At 31.0% G+C, this 23,641-nt stretch overlaps 1 protein-coding gene across 4 annotated transcripts in view; it reads left to right on the forward strand.

The window, feature by feature from the left end:
* LOC107439806 (vesicular glutamate transporter 2.1) overlaps positions 1 to 23,641 on the forward strand; it is a 45,585-nt gene that overhangs the window by 4,189 nt on the left and 17,755 nt on the right. Inside the window, exons 1-5 of one of the 4 annotated variants that reach the window (XM_016052513.4) lie at positions 7,168 to 7,296; positions 15,139 to 15,396; positions 20,078 to 20,205; positions 21,678 to 21,792; positions 22,693 to 22,780. In XM_016052513.4, the coding sequence (XP_015907999.1) occupies positions 15,163 to 15,396; positions 20,078 to 20,205; positions 21,678 to 21,792; positions 22,693 to 22,780 (565 nt within the window). In that variant the 5' untranslated portion in view covers positions 7,168 to 7,296; positions 15,139 to 15,162. Of the gene's footprint in view, positions 1 to 7,167; positions 7,297 to 14,822; positions 15,072 to 15,138; positions 15,397 to 20,077; positions 20,206 to 21,677; positions 21,793 to 22,692; positions 22,781 to 23,641 lie in introns of those variants that run through there. The other 3 variants (XM_016052515.4, XM_016052514.4, XM_071183498.1) reach the window with 3 other exon arrangements.

Genomic DNA, 23,641 nt, shown 5'->3' on the forward strand with positions numbered 1-23,641 from the left:
AAAAAAAAAAAAAAATACCACATTTTAAAAAAATACTACGAAAAATACCATACCCCTTTTTTTGGTGAAAAAATACTACCGTAGTATTAAAAATACTACGTCTGGCAACCCTGAAGTTACTATGAATTTCTTGTTTTTCAGTGTTACCAACAAATATCGAAAGAAGAATTTAATTTTAATTTCAAAGCTTATGTAAAAAAATATTGATAAAAGGTGGACTTATTCACAATGGCTTCTGAAATTATTATACAATATATTCAGAAGCTATTAAAAAAAGGGCTGTCTAACCTAGAAAAAAGTAACCAACGAGTAAATCCTTTAATAACTAAGAAGATTATTATTTATTTCATCAAAATTTCCAAAAATTAGAAAATATCAAAAAAATGGACTTAACCGCATTGGCTTCTGAGCGGCTCATATATATTTCGAACATTCACCAAAGCGACTATGTGATTGTCAACATTCACCGATGTAAGTCAACAACCACCAATTTTTAGTTATTCAGAGTAACATAAATACTATTGCTCGAAAAAGGCAAGTTCCGTCATCAATAATTGGTATGACAATAATTAGATGTTTAAAATTTCTATGCCCATTTTAGAAAGGAACAACAAAATCTAAATATTTATTTTGTAACTAAGTTAGTATTTCCATGAAAGCACAAAGTTATTCTAAATAAATACTTAACATATAACTAGCTATTAACTACAACTTTAACTATTACTTAAAAATACATTAAAAAATGAATCTTAATAAGTACCCAACTACCTGTCCATCAAAGGGAGAAATCTAAAAAAGAAATCCTTCAATAGAGGGCGTCCTTGTCATTAGAGAAATCCTTTGTCAAAATTTTATATATAAGTATAGATAAAATTTGAGTTGATCGGATTAATAGTTTGAAGTTATCAATGTTTTCTTTCTTATAAGATTAATTTAAAAAAATAGTATTTTTAATACACAAAGAAACATTTCAACCTTAAGTTTCAGCCTTTTAGATTCGTGTTTGATGGTATTCGATTAGGGTAAACTAACCAGTGATGAAACACTTAAGCTTCGCTTGCCTTTTAAAAAATCATATTAATTTCAAAATTCGTAATTTTAGTCAAATGACAGTGTCTACATATTTATTACTAATTGCAAATTCTGTAAAAAAAATTGTAGCGAACTTACATAATATTGTTTTAAAGTTTTGGAGGTTCAAATAACAAGTAAGGAACAGTTTTTCCAAGTGAAGGAACAGTTCTTAACAGTGAATGAACACCCAGTAAAGGAACACTTAATTTCGGTTATTTTTTAATGCCCTTTATGAATTTCTAAGAAATACAAATATTTAAAAACAAGCCTATTCTTGAAATTATAACATATAAATACTTGGAAAATGTTAACTTTTTTTTGTATTCATGAATTGAAAATTAAAGTGTCAACATGTTAACACATAATGCTCATTCACTGGGAAATCTATGCCCAGTACAGGAACATGCATGTTCCCTCACTGGTTAGAAGTTGTTTTTCGTATTTTTAATATACTTTTGATGCGGAACATCACTAAAGGTACAAAAAAATTAAAGTTAATCTTTTATTTTCGTTAACTTTGAAAAAAAACCAGTAAAGGAACACTTGTTCCTTGTAACTTCAATAACTATATTTTGAATTCTCTTTTTCACAGTGAGAAAAATAAAACTATTACATGCAATTAATTCCACTTCAAACAAATAAATACAAACACTCACCTTATAATTTTTTCAAAGAAACAAGGTGTTGCAGAGATAATAACAAATTCAAAATTTTTTCCAGAGAAGTCTATTTGACCAGGTAATCCAAAACATTGCTAGATGACTTCCTATTGCTTGGCAGTAAGCTATTGTTACCAATCAATCTAAAGAAAAACTTTCAAATTCTTATTTTTAATCAATATATATGAAATGTTCCTTCACTGGGTAGTGTTCCTTCACTGGTTGGTTTACCCTACACAAGTGAGAAGAATGCATAGAAAACAATACCTTACTTGTGTGTATAGCAATGTAAAATGCATAAATAAAAGTTCAAAATTGGATTTTTTTTACACAAAGCCCTAATAACTTTATAATTATTAACCGTATAAGTTCCTGTTTTGTCTTATTTGAATCAGCATGAAAAAAATACATCGGAAAATGTACCTTAAATGTTCAGTAAGTCCCTGAATCTGTAAAGTATACACATAAGTGTCAAAAGAAATGCTTTTTTATGCCTAAAAACTTTTGCAACTTTTAAACTATTTGTTCTATTGACGTGTGTTAAGCTTCATTCGATTCAGCGGGGGGGGGGGAATATATAAAAAATGGTTACCTTTGTTTAGATTAAAAAAAGCAGTGTCAATATTAATAATACTCTATTAATGTTCATTAAAATAAAACTGATTCATTAAAATACACGATAAAAATTATTATTTTTAAATTGAATCTGAATATAAATTTATAAAAATATTTCTAAAAAGATTAACAGATTTAAGCCAGACAGATTAACTGAAACCATTAAATGATTAAAAAGTAGAAAACATTATTAAAAATAATTTTGTACCTTGAACCTATTTCAATTTTTAATGCAGATTATCATTATTCAAATTCAGAAACAACTTATAATTTTGTCTACTTATGTAATATTCAGTGAACAAATGTCATACATTTAAATATATCAAGGAAATCCAAGGTTTCGTGGCCAAAATTAGTATTTTGATAAAATTTGTTTCAAAATTTGGGATTTTTTATTTAGGGGTTTTTATGTGCAGGTAAATTGCATTCATTGTTGAAATTTTGAAATACACTAAAAATACCAAAAAAAAGTAATAAAAAATGACGGCTGAAATATGGAGAGCAAAAATAAAAAAATAATATTCTAATACGTTTAAATAATTAAATATAGTAATGAAAATATAATAATTTTCGTAATTTTATATTAAAAATGAAAAACAAATTATATTTCCGAGGAATATTACAAAATAACTCGAATTAATTACGAAATAACGCGATAACATGAGGAAAAAATATAATTTTTGTTTTTCGGTATATTTAGTTCACCTTTGCAATATTGATAAAATGAGGCAGGTTTTTTCAAAAGAAGAAACATCAAAGAAGACAACAAGAAAAAGTTTACCTAATTACCTCGTGGAACTTTTCGGAACTAAGTTTCGAAAGTCATTCAAACATTGTAAAATGTCAAATGATAAGATATAAACTATAAGTTTGTCAAGAGTATTAACTAATCCAACAAATTGAAAAATTATACTATGATTTCAGACTAATTACTCTGATAAAAATGTAACAGTAAGGTGAAATTCCTGTATATATTTCTGAAATATAAATTTGAAAGTTACATTTAAAAAGAAAATTTAACATATTTTTCACTACATTGTGCTCTCGTCGGTCCAAAAAGTAAATTATAATGTTTGGAATGATTATGAATACTTAGTTTAGGCGGTATTAAAACTGCCTACACATATTTTAGTTGAAAATGTAATTTTGACTTTCGGTCAAAAATCATGGTCTTCTGGCCCACAGTGCGTATTAAGATACATATCTTTAAATTTATCTATTAATTAAAACCCGTTCTAATTAAATAATAGTTTTTAAGAAATGAAATAAAATTTATTCATTTTATTTATTAATAGTGGCTTTAAACTTGTTTGTTCTATTAATATAGTAAATTATAAACTTTCAAATTATGCATATTACTTCTAATGAATATTTTTCCAGCTTAAAACATAATCTTAGTAGAATGATTTTATTTAATTGTAGTGAGCTTTTGTTTTATTTAAATGCTAAAATTCAAATAAATCTCTAAAAAAGGAATGTTTATTATGTAAGACTCAATTCTGTTATTTAATACCGTGTAATCCAGGCGAGAAGGAGCTTTCGTCTTTTTCGTCTATTTCGTTTGTTTTCATAGAGATAAAAAAATATTAAAAAAAGATATTAGGTACTTTTTAGTTTTTTGATAGTATACTCGGTAAGATAAAATTATCTTGTTTAATAAAACAAGAGCATTTCTGATTTTATTTATTTATTCATTTTATATTTCACTGCACATAAAAAACGAAGAAATATTTTCAATTCTAAAGCATTGGTTGACATTTTCTGTCCTCAAAGAGTTTGAAAATTTTGACAGTAACTCTTGAAAATCGAGAACTGTCCTCAAGATTTGAAAACGTCTAATCACCTTAGATTAGACCAGGTATATATTTGCTTCAATTTTGATTAACTGAATATTTAAATTTTTAAAAAGAAACACAAATCCCAATTGACACAATAATATGGTTTATAGCCAAATTTCACATTTCTTCCAGCAAGCAGTTTGCAGATTTTGCTCTGGTGCTCATTTTATCATGCAGCTATTTAGGTTTCAGTTAGGTTCAAATTAATAAAATTGATCTTTAAATTCAAATTCTTTCATCTCAAATTATTCCATCCTTGAGTTCAAACCAATTAATTTAGATTTTTTCTACATTTTATTTGCTTTACTTTCAATTAAAGCGAACATTTAAAAGATAGAAATTTTGTGACCATGTTATTTCCTTAACAACGTGCTCGGTAGTATTGAAAAACTAAGTGTTTTAACTGTAGCATGCGAGCAAATTTCTGTACAATGATCCAAAAAGATGTATCAATTAGAAGTAAGAAACACCACGCCAGCCAATGAAACTCTTCAAGAGATATTTACAAAAGTCGAATCTTTGACAATGTTTTCACCTACCGATTTAGGTGGTCTTCGATGCAAACGACAATTTGTAAAAGAAATTATGTTGTTGTTCATTTACGTCGCACTAGAGCTGCACAATGGGCTATTGGCGACGGTCTGGGAAACATCCCTGAGGATGATCCGAAGACATGCCATCACAAATTTGATCCTCTGCAGAAGGAATGGCACCCCCGCTTCGGTAGCTCAACTACCTGTGCGCGAAGTCGAGCACTTTACGGTAGAACAGTTTAACGAGGACCAATACCGCCCACGCTCGGTCCCTACGCAGACTAATCCAAGTGGTCACCCACCCGCACACTGACCACAGCCAGTGATGCTTGACTTCGGTGATCTGCCGGAAACCGTGTCTTAACGATCAGTCCACTGCGGGACAAATTAAATTATGATAAACCATCCGATTTAATTTTTCCAACTGCAAATAAAAACGAGATTCAAACATGTGCTTCCATTATCCTGTTTATAGAGTAAAAGCAAACTAACTTTCAATTTTGCATATAGAGAGGAGGAGTACCACATAGGGTATAGGAATCTGGAGAAATTGTCCTTCCCCTTCAGAGCTATGTCTAAATTGAGGAAGTGGTCTCGAAATATTGTGATGGAATGTCTTCCGATCATCCTCAGGGATGTTTCCCAGACCTTCACCAACAGTTCACTGTGCAGAGATTTTGTGAGTTGAACTTCGCTTACAAGGAATTTGTTAACATTTCTTCTCTCGAAACTCATTTTAAATTGTGTATTTAAGGCCTATTAGTAGCGAATGCTTTTAGCTGTGTTTTTTTATATTTTTCTATGTGAATTCTCTCTCTTTATTCAATTTCAGTTTTGAATATGAATAGATATTTTCTTCGTCTTCTGCCGATGATTCGTGAAGCCTTTTTATTATGGATACCCAAAATATTATTATGTATGGACTCCCAAATTATTATTATGGATGTCCCAAAATATTATTATGTATGGGTTCCCAAAATATTATTATGGATTCCCAAAATATTGTTATATATGTGCTCCCAAATTATTATTTTGGGTTTCCATTATATTATTATGTATGGATTCCCAAATTATTATTATGGATTCCCAAAATATTATTATGTATGGGTTCCCAAAATATTATTATGGATTCTTTAAATATTATTATGTATGGGTTCCCAAAATATTATTATGGATTCCCAAAATATTATTATGTATTCCCAAAATATTATTATGGATTTCCAAAATATAACATTTTGTATAAGTTCCCAAACTATTATTACGGATTCCCAAAATATTATTATATATATGGGTTCCCAAATTATTATTATGGATTCCCAAAATATTATTATATATGTGTTCCGAAATCATTATCATGGATTCCCTAAATATTATTATATAGACTGTAAATCCATTTCTTAGAGATAACTAGTCTACAGAGAGAGATAATTAGTCTACAAAAGATACGAAAGCTCTTCTTATTGGATAGTTCTTAATTTTTAGCAATTTCCTTTTCAAATTAAAGGCTATATCGCTAATTTGGTGAAACAATGTCGTAACTGCAAAATCAAGTTACGTCATTGTTTCACCAAATGAGTGTTATAAAAAATATTTTTCATTTGAAAAACAGCGACCAATGGCAAAAAAAAAGAATTAATTCGGATTAGTTTTTTATTTATTTATTTATTTTATTTTTTATTATTTTTTGAACATCTCTTTCGATATTTTAGCGGGAATAGAGTATTCTATATATCACTCATTTAGTGAAACAATGACGTAACTGCAAAATCAAGTTGCGTCATTGTTTCACCAAATGAGCGATATAAAAAAAAATTTTTCCTTTGAAAACCAGCGACCAATGGCAAAAAAAGGATTAATTTTTTATTTATTTATTTTATTTTTTAACATCTCTTTCGATATTTTAGCGGGAATAGAGTGTTCTATACATCGCTCATTTGGTGAAACAATGACGTAACTTGATTTTGCGGTTACGTCATTGTTTTACCAAATGAGCGATATAATATTGGAGATGTCAGTTAATTTAATGATAAACCTGAGAAGAGGCAATAAACATTGCTTGTCAATTTGACTGGTGATTTTAAATTTAATACATTGCACGCTTAATCATGAAACATGAAACTGGAAAACAAATTTTATTTTTTATTTATTATTTTTGTTTTTTTTTTTCGTGAGAATTTTAACGGATCTTAGATATTTTCGTATCACTGATTTTAAAACTGCAATCAGTTTCTTTTTTTATATGCTACATTTTTTAAAATAAATTTAGATGAGTTCTATAGCCTTTTTTGCCGTATATTCTGTTAAATAGCATCTCAAGAAATCAAACCCTTCTCTGCTGCATTAACTAAAATGTTTTTACGGATTTGAATTCCGCAATGTTACAAGTAGGCATAGTTTAACATGAGTTCCATTTAAAGTCAAGCGGAAATATTAAGGAAGTAATTGAGATACACATTCTCCACCTTTTTCCGTTTCCGGATTTCAAAATCGCATACACAATAATTATTTGTTAAGTATTAACGAATATTTCCCCATATTTACTTAAAGCGACATTTTAAAGTGTTGACCAAAAACATTGTAAGTTACTTTTTTTTAGACTACCGCATCTTTCATAATATTTTTATTGCTCATTGGTTTCACCAAACAAGGATAGGATGAAATAATTTTATTTTATTTTGTTCATTGATTATTCAGATTTTTCCCTATTTTTGATAAAAGCCTTCCTCGTGTTCAATTTTTTGAAATTAAAAGAAATGATTGACTATATGTTTATTTTAATTAATATTTCAAAAACTTGATTATTCTGAGTTTTTCCTCTTTTCAATAAAAAACATGTCTCTTGTTTAATTTTTAAAATAAAAGAAATGGTTGACTATGCATTTATTTTAAATAATGTATTGAAAACCAAACTTTGTGAGTTACTTTTTTACATTATGTCATCTTTCATATTTTTTTTTCAAATTACTAATATAATTCCTCGAGTATTTTATAAATTTTTCCTTTTTTTGCAGAAGTTATTTTTCTTTTTCAAACTTTCAAAATGAGAGAAATTATTGATTGCGTATTTCATTGAAATTATATTTTGAAAAGGCATAATAAATCGCCCAAAACCATTTTGTATATGATCTCGTTTTGCCTTTCCCATTTTTATCATTACTGAATACAAGAATGAGGTAATTTAAGATTAATTTATAATATATTTTATCAATCATGTTTGGTAAAATTATATTTTGTGTTTAGCTTTTCAAATCATTTCATTCATTTAAAATAATATTTTGGAAAAGCTGAACAGGTCAATCAAAAATAATCTTCTTTACCTTTCGTCTATGTCGTTTGTCTATATAGCACGTTTTGTCTATGTTCCTTATCATAGGGCTACTATTTAATATACTTAGACAAATAAAGACTAAATTAAAATTAATTTGCTTTCATCCTTTAGTATTTTATTAATGTTCCAAGTGTTCTCGAAATTTAAAGATATTACATTTTTGTAGCTAATTTTTCAAAAAAAGAAATATTCAGTATGTATGGAAATATTTATTTTAAAAAAATATTTGCTAAATAGTAAAAAAATAAAAATAAATTATAGACTATAAAAAGATTATAATCTATTTACTCTACCTTCATAGGAATTTCCACTGCAATTCAAATGTGGATTCCAAAAAAATTTGAATTTAGCTGTTTGGATCGATCTAGCATTTTTAAAATATTCCCTGCAAAAATAAACTTTGAGTTTATGATTAAGAGATAGGAAAAACTTATACATTTTCAACAATGACCAATAAAAAAAATTTTATTAAGCGAGAGAAATTTTTTTGAAAAAATAAAAACTGCATGCTTTTTGCATCGGTACAAACATTAAAAAGTTTTTTAAAGAAAAAAGTGTTTCAAAGGAACTGTTTAAAAAAAACTGCTTTTAAAAGGAAAGATTTAAGGTATGCTGTTGTACAATAGAAAACTCAACGCAAGTGACAAAAAATTTGAATTTGAAATTTTAATATATTTGACATTTTTGTAGGACGAGTTACATATTGAAAAAAAAATTTTCAAAAATTAAATTTCAATTTTCTGAAAAATTTTTTTTATAACAGTAATAAAAAATAAAATAGTTGGCAATCCGAAATTCTCGAAATCTATCGGGAGCACTTACGTTGTTTGTTTTTTTTTCAATTGAGCCGGGTTTATGAATAAAATCCACTTAAAATTTAAATTATTTTATTGATTTGCATCAATTTAGATGATATATATCTCTAAGGATTTACGCTCTACGGAATAAATATAATAAAAATAATTACGATTTTCCCTTGAAAAATATTTCGGTAGTTGTATTTTTTAAGTAAGTGGTACAAAAAAGACATTTTAAATAATTCGTTAATCAGAAATTGTCAATAATATTTTGTTAAATTTTTAAATTATAAACCAAATTAGATATTAGAATTTATAAAATTAATCCCTATGAAATTGCAGTGTTTAAAAATATATGTAAAGTAATAATTTTTTTAGAGGAATATATATACAAAGTAATAAGCTTTAAAAAAATATCTACGAAGTAATAAGTTTTAAAAGAAATATTTATGAAATAATAAGTTCAAAAAAATTGCGTAAGACAACCATTTCGGATATGTATTGCACAACAGTTTATATAATAGACACTATTCATTGATTTTACAATGTTAACTGTTGAAAAAACAATTAACTTTACACCATTAACAGATGAAAAACTTTGCATCATTAACCAATAAACTAGCCATTATTTTTACACAAACTGACAATTTGTATTAGATTTTGGGTATAACTCGAACAAAAGTGAGGTTTTTATAGCAATTTTCGTTTCTAGGTTTCGTTCTTTTACTCTAACACCAATTTAAAAATTAAAACTTTCAGCAAAAATTTTGAAAAATTATGATTCACTAAAAGCGAGAAAATCAGCCACCTACTGAAAAATGAATAAAATCATGAGATTTCATGTACTCTGCAAATCATTTAAAGAATTCAGAGTTCATACTCTTAATTTTCTGCGCATCGGGTTCTGAAATTGCATTTGAAGTTTTGAATAATGTATTCGTGACAATTTTAATATTCGATATATTTGTATCACCTGTAAATAAATGACCTCTTCCTTACAATGTATGTCTTAATACTTCATAATTGATATAGTTTCTTAAATTTTATTTATTAAGACCTGTAACTAAAAAGCACTTAATTTATTAGGCATAATCAGTAAAAATAAATTAAGATTCTAATATAACTCTTGTTATATTTTCCTCATTCTAATTATGCGAAGATTTTTTATTTTATATGTTTCGAAAGATATGGCCAAGTAGAGTAATTAACTAACATCATCAATTTATTTATGAAAATTAAATAAATATGATTAAATTCATTTTTAGAACTTTTTCTCCGTTTACACTTCCCTTTGACGATCAAATTCGGTCGGGAAGTCAAGGTCTCTTGGTTCCATTTTTTCTAACATCAGTAGAAAAATATATCGGTTAGAGGACCACAGCTACTACCAGTTCCCAGAAGTTTCTGGAAACTTACTTCCTGGATTATATTCGTATGCATAACCATGATATTATATTCATATTATATGCAAGATATATATGGGTGATTCTTTTTAAACATGATAATTCGGACCAAAAAATTTCTTCAAAATTAAAGTTTTCAAAATAATCTAAAATTTTTTTTGTATACTTTTTTAGTCACACTTATTAATATCTTACAGACAGAAGTGTAGTTTATTGACATTTGCTCGAGAGAAAAAATAAAATAGAAATTCACCTAATCTTGAATGTTTGAAAAATGACATATTAGCTTAGAAGTTTAAAAAACATTCATTTTAAGTTAATAATAAGTAACTCAACCTAAGCCTTTATGTTAGATGGACCATAAATTGCTTAAATTAATTCTTTTTATCCACTGTACAAAGAAACAATTTTTTTTTTTGTTGTTGATATGTACAGAATAAAATTGTGTATAATAATCAATCATTAAATAAATAAATAACTTTGATTACATCCAACCATATTACAATCATACATAAACTTGGTATTAGGTTAATATTTGCTTTTCCTCCTTACAGTATTAGCAGTTAAAAAAAAATTTGTTAACACTTCAATGTCCTGGAATTCGTAGGCTATGAAAATGACAGCCAGGATAATGACAAATTCGCCATTTTATAGCATATAACTTTAATTTAATATTTTGGCCTAAGACGTTTACATTCTGCAGAAAACAACAGGATTTCTTAAAATAACTCAGATAAATCTATGTAGCTTATGTTATTAATTATTTCAAAAAGCCAGGAAAATGACAACACAAAAACCTACTCATCTTTGAAAAAATGTTTGAAATAGATTTTTAACCAGAAAATTGGTTCTTTATTCATGCAACAAGACATGTTCATATAGGAGAGTATCTAATTAATCTATTAACATAAGATATTGATTGCTGGCTCTATCTATTTTGGTTATAAACCACTAAATAAAAGTAGAAAGGAAAATGACAGATTTTCTTGGGACAAACAAATTATTGATTTTAAACGAAGTTTTTGTAAATAATACCCTCTGCGTATTTTCTAGAAATGCTTACACCGGTTGAGATAAAAAAAAATTAGATATTGAAAAATTTATGGGATGTTTTGAAGCTAGTTATTTTTGGAAACATTGTTTGGGACATGCCAGGAAAATGACATTTTGAAGTTCAATTAAATTTTTTAACTATACAAAACAGTCAATGCTAGTGCAAAGTCATTTTAAAATGCTAACATCAATGCATTTTATTAATTTTTATAAAAAAAAAGTTATTTTAGTATTATAGTATTAGATCTTGGAGCAAGGGACAGTGAATTGTCCTATTTCGTGAGAATCACCCATATACATAACCATAACTGGATTATATTCGTAAGCATAAACATGAAAACGTATTTAAAAAAATTGGTATGAAATGCCATAAGCAAGCAATTCTTCTTTTCTTTTTTCTTTTGTGTACGTATATGTTTTTTTCTTAAAGAAATGTAAAAGATAGGACCTTTTAATATTAATTTTACTATTTGCGTATTGTGCAATATCTCGGGAACGTTTTAAGCGAATCGAAAAGTTGTCAAACTCAATTATAATATTCGTTTATCATTATTATTTAAGATAATATTCGAAAAAAGTTTGAATTGTAAGTTATACAAGTTTTTCAATTATTTTAAGCTAAATAGTTTCTAATGGCAAGACATAAAATTTGTGCGAAATGGAATAATTCTAGAGAAATAGAATTTTGAAAAGATGTCTTTAATAGCTACCGATTCTGCAGTGCAATTCAAAAAAGAAAAAAAAAAAAGTTAATGCCTCAAGATTGATTCCGAGAAAAGAGGATTTAGCAATCGAAGGAAAATAATTGTAATGTTATGAACGCTAAACTGATAAAATTGATAAAAGCAAAATCCATTTTTGAAAAGAAGTTTTTGCACAATGTGTTGCTTACCATACGAAGATGTCAAATGTATAAGGATATCAATTTTGAATTCTTTGTCGCTTACGTTGATTTTTCAATTGCAAGGCAGTATTCATCAGATTTCACATAAATTTTGTATTTTGTCATTTAAAATTACATAGTACGAAACTGCATCTTATAATTGAAAGTTTTTTCAAACCTTAAATAAAATAATAAAGTAGCGTTAAAATTGTGTTTTGCATGGAATTATTAAAAAAAAGAATATTAAAATTGAGTAAAAATTTTTTTTCATTAACTTTAGAACTTCTTAAGATATAGCTGATTATGCAGAAAGGGGAATTAACAATAGAGGATCCAAATTATCACCCACTCTCCATCTTTTCCTCTCGGTTTTCCTCTCCGTTTAACGCAAATGCTGGTTAGTTATATCAAAAAGTCCTCCACGAAGGCAAATTTCACCCAATACTCGGTCCAGAGGAGTTCCCTTGTTTTGTGGATTGGGTTCAAAATTACAAGACTACGGAGTAGCAGATTAGTAGCAGTAAACTAAAAATTTGGGTCAGCTGAATGACAGATCATAAAATAAAATAGCCCGTTGTGCAGTATTCATTCTGTTATTCATGAGGTTGTCGGTTGGTTGTAACAACTCTTCAGAACTCAAACCGAATTCCTCGGTTCTTAGCGTCACAACATTATAAACTACTACCAAACTAATTATAGAATATCTTGATATCTAAATATAAATTCAAAAAAATCTCATAATTTTTTCCAAAAATTTATATCAGGTAAATAATATCTTATAACATTAAGCAGTAAATTTAAACCGAAGCCGAACTTCAAATTTTACTCATCTTAACTTAAGCTTAACAAAAGCTTGAACTGAAAGTAAAACCAAAACTATTTTTTTTAATTTATCGTTCCTATTACATAAGCAAGCCTGGCCTGTTGTTGCTGTTGTTGTAGTTCATTTATGTCGCACTAGAGCTGCATAATGGGGTATTGGCGACGGTCTGGGAAACATTCCTGAGGATGATCTGAAGATATGCCATCACAATTTTGATCCTCTGCAGAGGGGATAACACCCCCGTTTCGGTAGCCCGATGACCTGCACGTGAAGTCGAGCACTTTACGGTAGAACACTTTAACGAGGACCAATACCGCACGACCTCGGTCCCTACTCAGACTGATCCAAGTGGTCAAACACCCGCACACTGACAGCAGCCAGTGATGCTTGACTTCGGTGATCTGCTGGGAACCGTGTCTTAACGATCAGTCCACTGCGGGACTAAGCAGGCCTGTGTGCTAATTACTAAGTATCGCTTATAAGCCCTTGTCAAATAAGAAGATAGCACTCAAGATATAAAAGACATCATAAATATGCATTTGAACCCGCTAACTCCACGCAACAATGGATGTAACTTTGTATAATGTCCTTCTCTGACTTATTTTATCTCTTATTCATTTCGGCTCTGCAGTGGACTGATCGTTTCGACACGGTTCGCAGTAGAACACCGAAGTCAAGCATCACTAGTTTCGGTCAGTAAGTGGGTGGGTGACCACTTTAATCAGCTTGCATAGGGATCGAGGGTGCGCGGTATTGGTCCTCGTTAAACTGTTCTACCGTAAAGTAGTCGACTTCACTCGCAGATCGTCGGGCTACCAAAGCAGGGGAGCCATCCCCTCAGCAGAGGATCAAAATTGCTTCGGATAATATCAGGGATGTTTCCCAGACCGTCGCCAATAGCGCATTGTGCAGTTCTAGTGCGACGCTAATAAAGTACCTACTTACCTACCTACCTCGAAGTAGTAGTAGTGATGCTCTATTTACGTCGCGCAAGAGTTGCACGATGAGCTACGACAGTCTGGGAAACATCCCTGAGGATAATCCGACGCATGCCATCATAATTTTAATCTTCTGTAGAGAGGATGGCTACCCCGCTTTCATCGCCCGAGTATCTTTATGTTAGATATACTTTTCTGTGAGACAATTTATGTCAGAACAATTTAACGAGGACTAATACTGTGCAGGCTGATCAAAGTGGTCACCCACTTGCTCACTGACCGCAGCCAGTGATACTTGACTTCTACTGGAAATAGTGTCTTAAAAGCAATCCACTGTGGGACTCACTAAGCTAGAATTTGTTACTTTAAAAGAAAAAAATAAATAAATAATGGAAAGAACACCTTTTCTTGAGTAAATACAGCATCAGTTCTTACAGATTAGCAAGGATATGAGAAGATTCTCGGACTTTTTTCCATACATCAAAGCTACACGCAGAGAAATCCATTCTGTTATTAACTTTGCTTCTGTTTGTTTTCTAATCCAAGAAGGGGCTTCCCTGGCCGCGCGGTGTCACCCGCCAAACGCTCTGTTAAGCGTGGAGGTGGTGGGTTTGAATCCCGCCGTAACCCTGGATGTCCTTCGTGATGTTCTTCTCTGTGTTGTGCTATCTGTTTTTCTACTTGACGAAGGTGCCGACCGGCCTGTGTAGGGGACAGGGAGCTGCATCAGAAAGGTTCTGAGTTCGAATCCCGGGCATGGATGTTCTTTCCTTCCCTGTACTATCTATCCTCACTGTGGGAGCGACGTTGGCCCACCTAATATGGTGCCTCTGAAAGAGAGGCTAACAAAATAGCCCTGTATATGCCTGAATTGACGCATGTTATCACAGGTGGGCAGTGGAGAAAAAAAACTTGACAAAGGTTCATAAGCCTCAATTGAGCACACAAGTCTGCAAATGTATGCTGTACCAATAAAACAAAACAACCTAATCCAAGAAATCCCGTACGTAATTAACGAATTTATAGCTTTCTGATCACATTTTTTCTTTTTAAATCTGAGTTCATTGTAATATAAGAGTCAGTTGTTGAAAAACGAATACCTGAAAGTGTCCAACTAAATACAGATGGTAATTATTAATTATGGTATTATCTTATAATTACCCTTTCACATTTCATTGTAATTCCTTTTTTCAGAATAACTAAAACACTTTCTCAGAAATGAGCGGTGTGAAAAGATCAAGCTCAGATACTATTACAAGACAAAATAGGAATTCAGAAATGGCTTCTGACTTCAACGCAATGACAATAGGCCAACGCAGATGGTGGAAAATTCCACGTCGATATCATGTTGCTATAATGTGCTACTTGGCATTTTTCATCAAGGGTTGGATGGTCACGAATCTATGGACAATGTTTGTGCATATATTATTGGCGGCAGAAGAAGTGAGAAAGGTAAGTATTTCAGCTTTATTTTTAATAATATACAGTAAAATTACACGAAAGAATTTTTAAATAGAAGATTAAGGCTTAGATTCTATATATTATTATAAATTATGAAACTAACTCAATGTATTTTTATTTCCTGATCTTATTAACACGGGATTGATTCTTACATTCATTTCTATAGGATAATCCTATGTGGCGTAACTACCACTACGATTATTAAGCATCAATTCACTAGTATATAAGAGATGTTAACTCAATTCTATGTTGGGGTACCTTTTCATAGATGAAGGTTGACATTGTCGATAAATACACTCCCACATTGGTGATCTCCGGACGTGACGTGAACATGCCTACCTGGACTGAAACTCCCACTTCTATATGAACACTCCTATCTTGAGAGTAACGCCCACTTCGATGGATGGTCCACATTGAACAGTTGACTTGTGACTGCGACATTATCCACTTCCTCGCTCTGTTGCTACTCAGTCTCAATCACATACAACGTATTCACTCGACTTCTTAAGTCAACACAGGAGTGACCACGACCCTGAACTTACTACAGCTCTCACGATCCGAGAAAAAGTACGGGGATCTTAATACAGCTCTCCAGTCTTCTCACAAAACAGCAATGAATCAACTAGTGGTATCCGTTCATCGAATTCCGTCACATATATAACTCTGGTAGGGGAGTATTGTGGCGTAACTACCACTACGATTATTAAGCATCAATTCACTGGTATACATGACATGCTAACTAGATTCAATCTTGGGGTACCTTTTGATAGAGGAAGGTTGACATTGTCTAATAGTCTTTCCCCACACCTATTATTACGGTATTGATTTTTGCATGCATTATTGAATAATTGATTCTTACATGCATTTTAATACGTGGTCCTATAATTATGCGATTATTTCTTTTATGCATTTTTATTAGGGTAAACTAACTAGTGAAAAAATACTTAAGCTCCGCTTGCCTTTTAAGAAATCATAATAATTTCAAAATTCGTAATTTTAGTTAAATGACAGTGTCAACATATTTGTTACTAATTGCAAATTATATAAGAAAATTGTAGAGAATTTACATAATATTGTTTTAAAATTTTGGAGGTTCAAATAACAAGTAGTAAGAAAACCAAGTGAAGGAACAGTTCTTACCAGTGAATGAACACACGGTAAAGGAACACTTAATTTTGGTTATTTTTTAATGCTCTTTATGAATTTATATGCCATACAAATATCTAAAAACAAGCCTATTATTGAAATTATAACATACAAATACTTGGAAAATGTTAACTTTTTTTTGTAATCATGAATTGAAAATTAAAGTATCAACATATTAATACATACTGTTCATTCACTGGGAAATCTATGCCTAGTAAAGGAACATGCCTGTTCCCTCACTGGTTAGAAGTCGTTTTTTGTATTTTTAACATACTTTTGATGCGGAACATCACTAAAGGTACAAGAAAATTAAAGTTTATCTTTAATTTTCATTAACTTAGAAAAAAAAATCAGTAAAGGAACACTTGTTCCTTCACTGGTTTTTCATTGTTTGGTAATCCAGTAAATAAACAACCTGTATCTCAGTACTTGCTTATTTTATGATGCTTAAAATAAATAAAACGTAACTTCAATAACTATATTTTGAATTCTCTTTTTCACAGTGAGAAAAATAAAACTACTACATACAATTAATTCCACTTTAAACAGATAAATACAAGCACTCACCTTATAATTTTATTAAAGAAACAAGGTGTTGCACAGATAATAACAAATTCAAAAAATTTTCCAGAGAACTTTATGTGACCAGGTAATCCAACACATTGTTAGATGACTTCCTATTGTTTGGCAGTGAGTTATTGTTACCAATCAATCTAAGGAAAAACTTTCAAAATCCTATTTTTAATCAATATATATGAAATGTTCCTACACTGGGTCTATTTCCTTCACTGGTTGGTTTACCCTACATGATTCTATTATTAGATTGATTTGTACAAGTAATCGGTTCTTACATAGATTTTACCTGATGAAAACACTTGCATAATATGCCAAACGAAACAAGTTTGAAAGCAATCAGTTAAACAGTTATTGAGAACAGTTATACTGCAATGTGACGTATAAACAAATTGCACTTAATATATCAGCCTATTTTGGGAACTAATTGTTAAATTATAATTGAAAACTATCCAAATTTAATGTGAAAATGCATCTTTAATTTTAAATGTTACTGTCCCACAGTGGACTAATCGTTAAGACACGGTTCCCTGCAGATCACCGAAGTCAAGCATCACTGGCTGCGGTCAGTGAGCGGGTGGGTGACCACTTGGATCAGTCTGCGTAGGGACCGAGGGTGTGCGGTATGGGTCCTCGTTAAACTGTGCTACCGTAAAGTGCTCGACTTCGCGCGCAGGTCGTCGGGCTACCGAAGCGGGGGTGCTTTCCCCTCTGCAGAGGATCAAAATTGTGATGGCTTGTCTTCGGATCATCCTCAGGGATGTTTCCCAGACCGTCGCCAATAGCCCATTGTGCAGCTCTAGAGCGACGTAAATGAACTACAACAACTACAACCTTAAATGTTACTTAAAAGGACTTCTAAACAAAATTATATATGTTCACTTATAGATCTTAATAAAATTTTTGCGAAATAAATTGCGTGTATTTTATCAGCGTTCGAAATGTATCAATCGTAACGGAGAAGTGCCAAATTTAAACTTAACTTTAATAAAAATTTAAACATGGTCGTAGCTAACATTATGCAGGATCTCAGCCGTCGAACATAAAGAAAGATAAAAATGTGAAAAGCGGAAGAACATACTTACGTTGGTTTAACATGTAATTGAAGACTTGTAAGCTCAATTAAGGCTTATAAACATTTGTCAAATAGAAGGACAAATAGCACAATACGGGGAAGGACAACACGAAGATACATTCAGAGTAACAACGGGAATCGAATCCTTCGCGCAGCGCTTGGCGGACTATACCGCTCTGCTTCAGCGAAAGAACAAGTATGCATATTGCAAAAGTTTATATACATATTTATTTGAATTCAGTTAAGTTTGTTTCAGGTTTACACTTCAGGTTTGGTAACTTACAAGTTTGACAGGTACAGAGGAACTATGGTACTTTAACCTAGTAGTTCGCTCATTCCACTGCAGAGATATTGGTACTTGTACCTAGTTTACCGCTGATACCACCACAGATCACAAGGAAAATGTAATCATACGATATCTTTCATCAGTTTTACCAATTAAACTGGACTCAAAATAAACATTTTAATTTAAAGAACTAATTATTGGACGTGGGAAGCGAGAACACAAGCATAAACAAAGAAAATTTCTTATAGTGCATATATTTTAAGCGAATAATTTCGGCTTTCGCCGAAAAAAACTATTTTCTTCTAAGAAACAATTATTGCAAAAGAATCATCAGTGTTGGTGTGCGGCAACGAACAGGAGGCCTAGCCCCTTAGTATTTAATAAAAATAACATGCCGTATGTGGCAAATATATTATTTTGTTGCTTCATTTTAGCACAATTTTAGCAAAAAATTTTAGTAGATTTCTTTTTAGAGAAAACTTAATTTTTCTAAAACAGATTACAGTATATTAAAAAAATTTTTGAAAAATTATGTATATTTTTTTTTCCAATGGCAGGCACTGAATTTGAATCTTTGCCTATAGTGCACTATGCCAGAATTGTTGCTCATTTCGCGTTACCCAGTGGGCACCTGTGAACCAAAGTCACGGAGGTGAGCAACATTGCCCACTCCACACTGCCACAAACCCGTTTATAGGGTGGGCCACATTCACACATCATACACACAACAGAAGACAGCACAAAGAGAGAGTGAAACATCCATGCCCAGAGCGGGATTCGAACCCGCAGCCTATGGCTTCGCAGTCAGGCGCGCTAACCGCTCGGCCGCCTGGCCGGCGCAAAATTTTATATTTATTAATCAAATTGTATTTCATATTCTTAACCAGATTTCAAATAAAAGTATAAAAAATTAATTTCTTAAAAATTTCATAATTTTTTTTAAAAATAACTTCTTTAAATTTGTTTCGTACATTCGTTAATCAAGGGTATGATTACTTTTTCACCTGAAAAAAAATAATTTAATACCTTTTTCTGCAAATGAGAAGTGTTTAAATTGTAACAAAAAATTACATTATTTATTTCCCAGGCTCCTAAGTCGACTTAATAAAATTATGCTTCAATGAATAAAAAATACTTTTGTTGTTTCATGAAAGTACTAGTTTTAGTTGTTGTTGTTGTTGTTACTTTACGTCGCACTAGAGCTACACAATGGGCTATTGGCGACGGTCTGGGAAACATCCCGGAGGATGATCCGAAGACATGCCATCACAATTTTGATCCTCTGCGGAAGGGATGGCACCCCCGCTTCGGTAGCCCGACGACCTGCGCGCGAAGTTGAGCACTTTACGGTAGCACAGTTTAACGAGGACCAATACCGCACACCCTCGGTCCCTACGCAGACTGATCCAAGTGGTCACCCACCCGCACACTGACCGTAGTCAGTGATGCTTGACTTCGGTGATCTGCTGGGAACCGTGTCTTAACGATCAGTCCACTGCGGGACTACTAGTTTTAGTACTTACGTAAGTACTAAATATATTTTATTTATTATATTATAAATTTTATTATAAATATTTTTTTTATTTGAATAGAGGGACTTTCCAAAGAGTGAAAACTGGACAGTGGAGGACCTAGAAACACACCTCGATTTGAACTATTGGGGAGGAGCTGTAATACAGCTTCCAGCAGCTCTTATCACTATTTGCTTTTCACCCCACAAGTAATTTATCTCATCGATCATTTTTTTCCAGTAAACATTATAAATTTGCTTATCTTTTAATTTTCTACAACTCAAGAACTTGGAGTTACATAGTGAAAAGCTACACGTTTTTCAGATACATTTTTACATCATATTGTTTCCTGATTGATAATTTACCATTTCATGACCGGTGCTATTTTTTATAAGGTATAAAAAAACTTTCCATAATATATTTTTTTGGGGTTAACGGCGGGCACTTGGGTCTATTTCCCATTGACCTCAGAAATGCCAGAATTGCTGCTCTCTTATCGCAACCCAGTGAGCACCTATGGCTAAGCCACGGCGGTGGAGTAGCGTCGCCCACGTCATACAACCACAAACCCGTTTATAGGGTGGGTTACATTCACATAGTCACACGGAAGAAGGGACATAGAACACTGAGAGAGAGAAAGAAACATCCATGCCCTGAGCGGGATTCGAACCCGCAACCATCGGCTCCGCAGTCAGGCACGCTGACCACTCGGTCACCTGGTCGGCTTTCCATCATATTAAATAATATATTTTTACATGGCTAAATGCAAAATTTGTGCAAAATCGGTTGAAACGTTTCTGAGAAATGGAATTTTGAAGAAGTAAAAATTTAAAATTCGATATCTCAGGAACTATTCGTTTAATTTCGCTTAAATTTTGTATTTTGCTATGTAAAATTACATTCTTTAGAATTATGCAAAATCTTTCTTTCAAAACTTTATTATTATGTTTGGAGAAACGAATTCTGTTTGAAAAAACGCATAAAAGGATCCAAATTTTGGAGAGTTCTCCTGTTCAAACTATTGGGACCATATTTCCCCTATATTTTGGGAGCCAAAAATCCAAATCGGTCGGAAAAAAAGATATGTTTATTAAAAAAAAAGTGCACTTTTGTTTTTTATTTCATAACTTAAAATATCGTCTGCACTTATTAATCATAATATTTTAAATCACTCTCTCGAACCATTAAGTTTGAGCCCTAGAACGTGAAGAGCAGTACAATACATCAAAAGTTATTCAAGTGATCTGTATTTTTGCGCTCTGTACATTCCCCTTTGCAGTGCTCTCTTATCAAACAAAAGGCACACCCTCCTGACTTTATTCGCTAACCTCTAATTGCTGGCTAGCTCTGCTTGTCGAAGTGCCATTAGAATCAACAAAAAGAATAGTTAAGATTCGTAAATAGATCTAAATCGAACGCTACTGTAAAACTATTTGCTGCTAAACGTCCACCAGTTTTTAGAAACCTATAGTCTTTGAACTATAGATCTGTAATACATCTTTTTCTTTAATGTACCATCTACGATTGCATTAAATATTGCCTTACTCTAAAATCTTAATTCAAAATTTTCCTGTGACTCAAAAAATTTAGGGATAATGTCAGATTTATATCAAGTTCATTAGTAGCGAATACTTTTCCGATATTGAGTTTTGTCTTTTAACTAAAAAAAGCTAATTTTTAGGATCATGCTACTATCTGTTTTACTAGCATCTTTGCTTCACATGCTCACGCCTTTTATTATACATGGACCAGCAGTAGGAACATATTTCTTCCTTTTCACTCAAGGCATGATTGCAGTAAGTATCCTTATGATTTTGCAATCGCTTTTTCAAATATTTTAAATAAAATAAAAACCATGCTTTTGCAGTAGTATTAAATTTATCATAGTGACGTCATGATCAGTTACTTATATTTCTTATTGACGTTATTCTTTTTAACTGCAACTGCTGTAGAACAAATGACTTTAACAGGCTGTAGACAATTCACTTTATGTTTTTCTGATTTTAGAGTTGCTAGGTAAATTTTTCGGCGTTGCTATACCACAATCACGTGATGATCTGAAACATTCTATTATATGTTAAAAGATTTGTTTGAAAATTTCCTAGAAACTGAACTATATCACTTGACTGTTATACTTCAATCAAATGCCGTAATATTCTGGAAGATAAGGACAACCAGTTGTTTATATTATTTTATTTCGGGATGAAACTTATTATAATTTACTAATCACTGATTGATTATTCATAAATTTTCAGTAGGAAGATAAACAAAGTGACGCCAGCTTAGACTGCTCTTTAACATGCTAATGGATATGTTAAAGAAATATACATAGTGTTTCTTTCAACAGAGCAAAACATGAGACACTGGCCAATTTAAAGGCACTCTAAATTGTTAAAATTATTTGATGTGCGTAAAAAGTTGAAAGAGGTTCAATTGATTTTATCCTTCTCCTTTACTTTTTGAATGATGATAAATGATTTAGTGTCACATAAAATATTTAAATAACGAACTCTCCTTTGCAAATGATGGCATTATGAGACAGTGCAAATTGTTATTTTTTTTTTAGTCTAACTTTCATTGAAATGAGAATTCATTTGAAAAGTGCACTGGAAATTTTTCAATATTTATATTTTGATGATGCGTTGTTATTTATTTATATTTTATTCTGGAAAAATTTTTACAACTGTTTTTTACAGGGTCCTCTTGCATGCGCGTGTGTCAGCATTTGGAAGGAATGGGGTCCAGCTAGAGAAAGGACGAGTCTACTTGTACTTGCTTTTAGTGGTAAAGTAATACTTCAGTTTTCAAAAAAGGACCAAATGTTGTCGTTTTACGTCACTGTTTTTGCACCATAAATCGCAGAAATATCTGTTTTATTACAAAAGCTCAGAAAAAAAATTCATTCACCTTTCTGTTCTGCTTCATGTTGATTGCGAATGCATATTTTAATTAGTTTTAAGTACTGGCCTATAGAAAGTACGAGATAATGCGTGTTTTTATTTCATAAATCTAATCCAACTCATAACTCATCAACGAATGCAATTAATTTTTTTAAACTGTTTGCTCGAAACAGTTTTGAAAATTAATTTAATTTTTTTAATTAATTTACAGCACGAAACAAATTAATTTTTAAATATAGTATTTAAAAATTAATTTACACCACAAAACAAATTAATTTTTAAATTAATTATTTAAAAATTAATTTACAGCACAAAACAAATTGATTTTTAAATAAATTATTTAAAAATAAATTTACAGCACAAAACGTTTAAACAATTCAGAAGAGTATTGAATGATATAATAGTTAGATACACAAACTCTTAAAAACTTTCTCGAAGTTTTTTATTTAAGAAAAAATAAAGAAATACACTTTTTCTTAAAATCGCTATTAAAACGTTTCTGATATGTTTTAAATATTTCTGAAATTTTCACGAAATGCTTCAGAAACCACTCAGAAGTATTGTATCGTCAACAAAAGCAAAATTACGCTTCAGAAATGCAATAATTTTTGAAATATTACTTTTAAAAATGCTCTAACGTGTAAGAAGACTACTCGACATGTATTTTTAGAACTGCACTAACTACACGTACGAACCGTAGAACATAATTGAGCGCTTCAAACACTAGATAGAATTTAAGAGAAAT

Source organism: Parasteatoda tepidariorum, chromosome 7 (genome assembly GCF_043381705.1).
Source record: "Parasteatoda tepidariorum isolate YZ-2023 chromosome 7, CAS_Ptep_4.0, whole genome shotgun sequence".
NCBI lineage: Eukaryota > Metazoa > Arthropoda > Arachnida > Araneae > Theridiidae > Parasteatoda > Parasteatoda tepidariorum.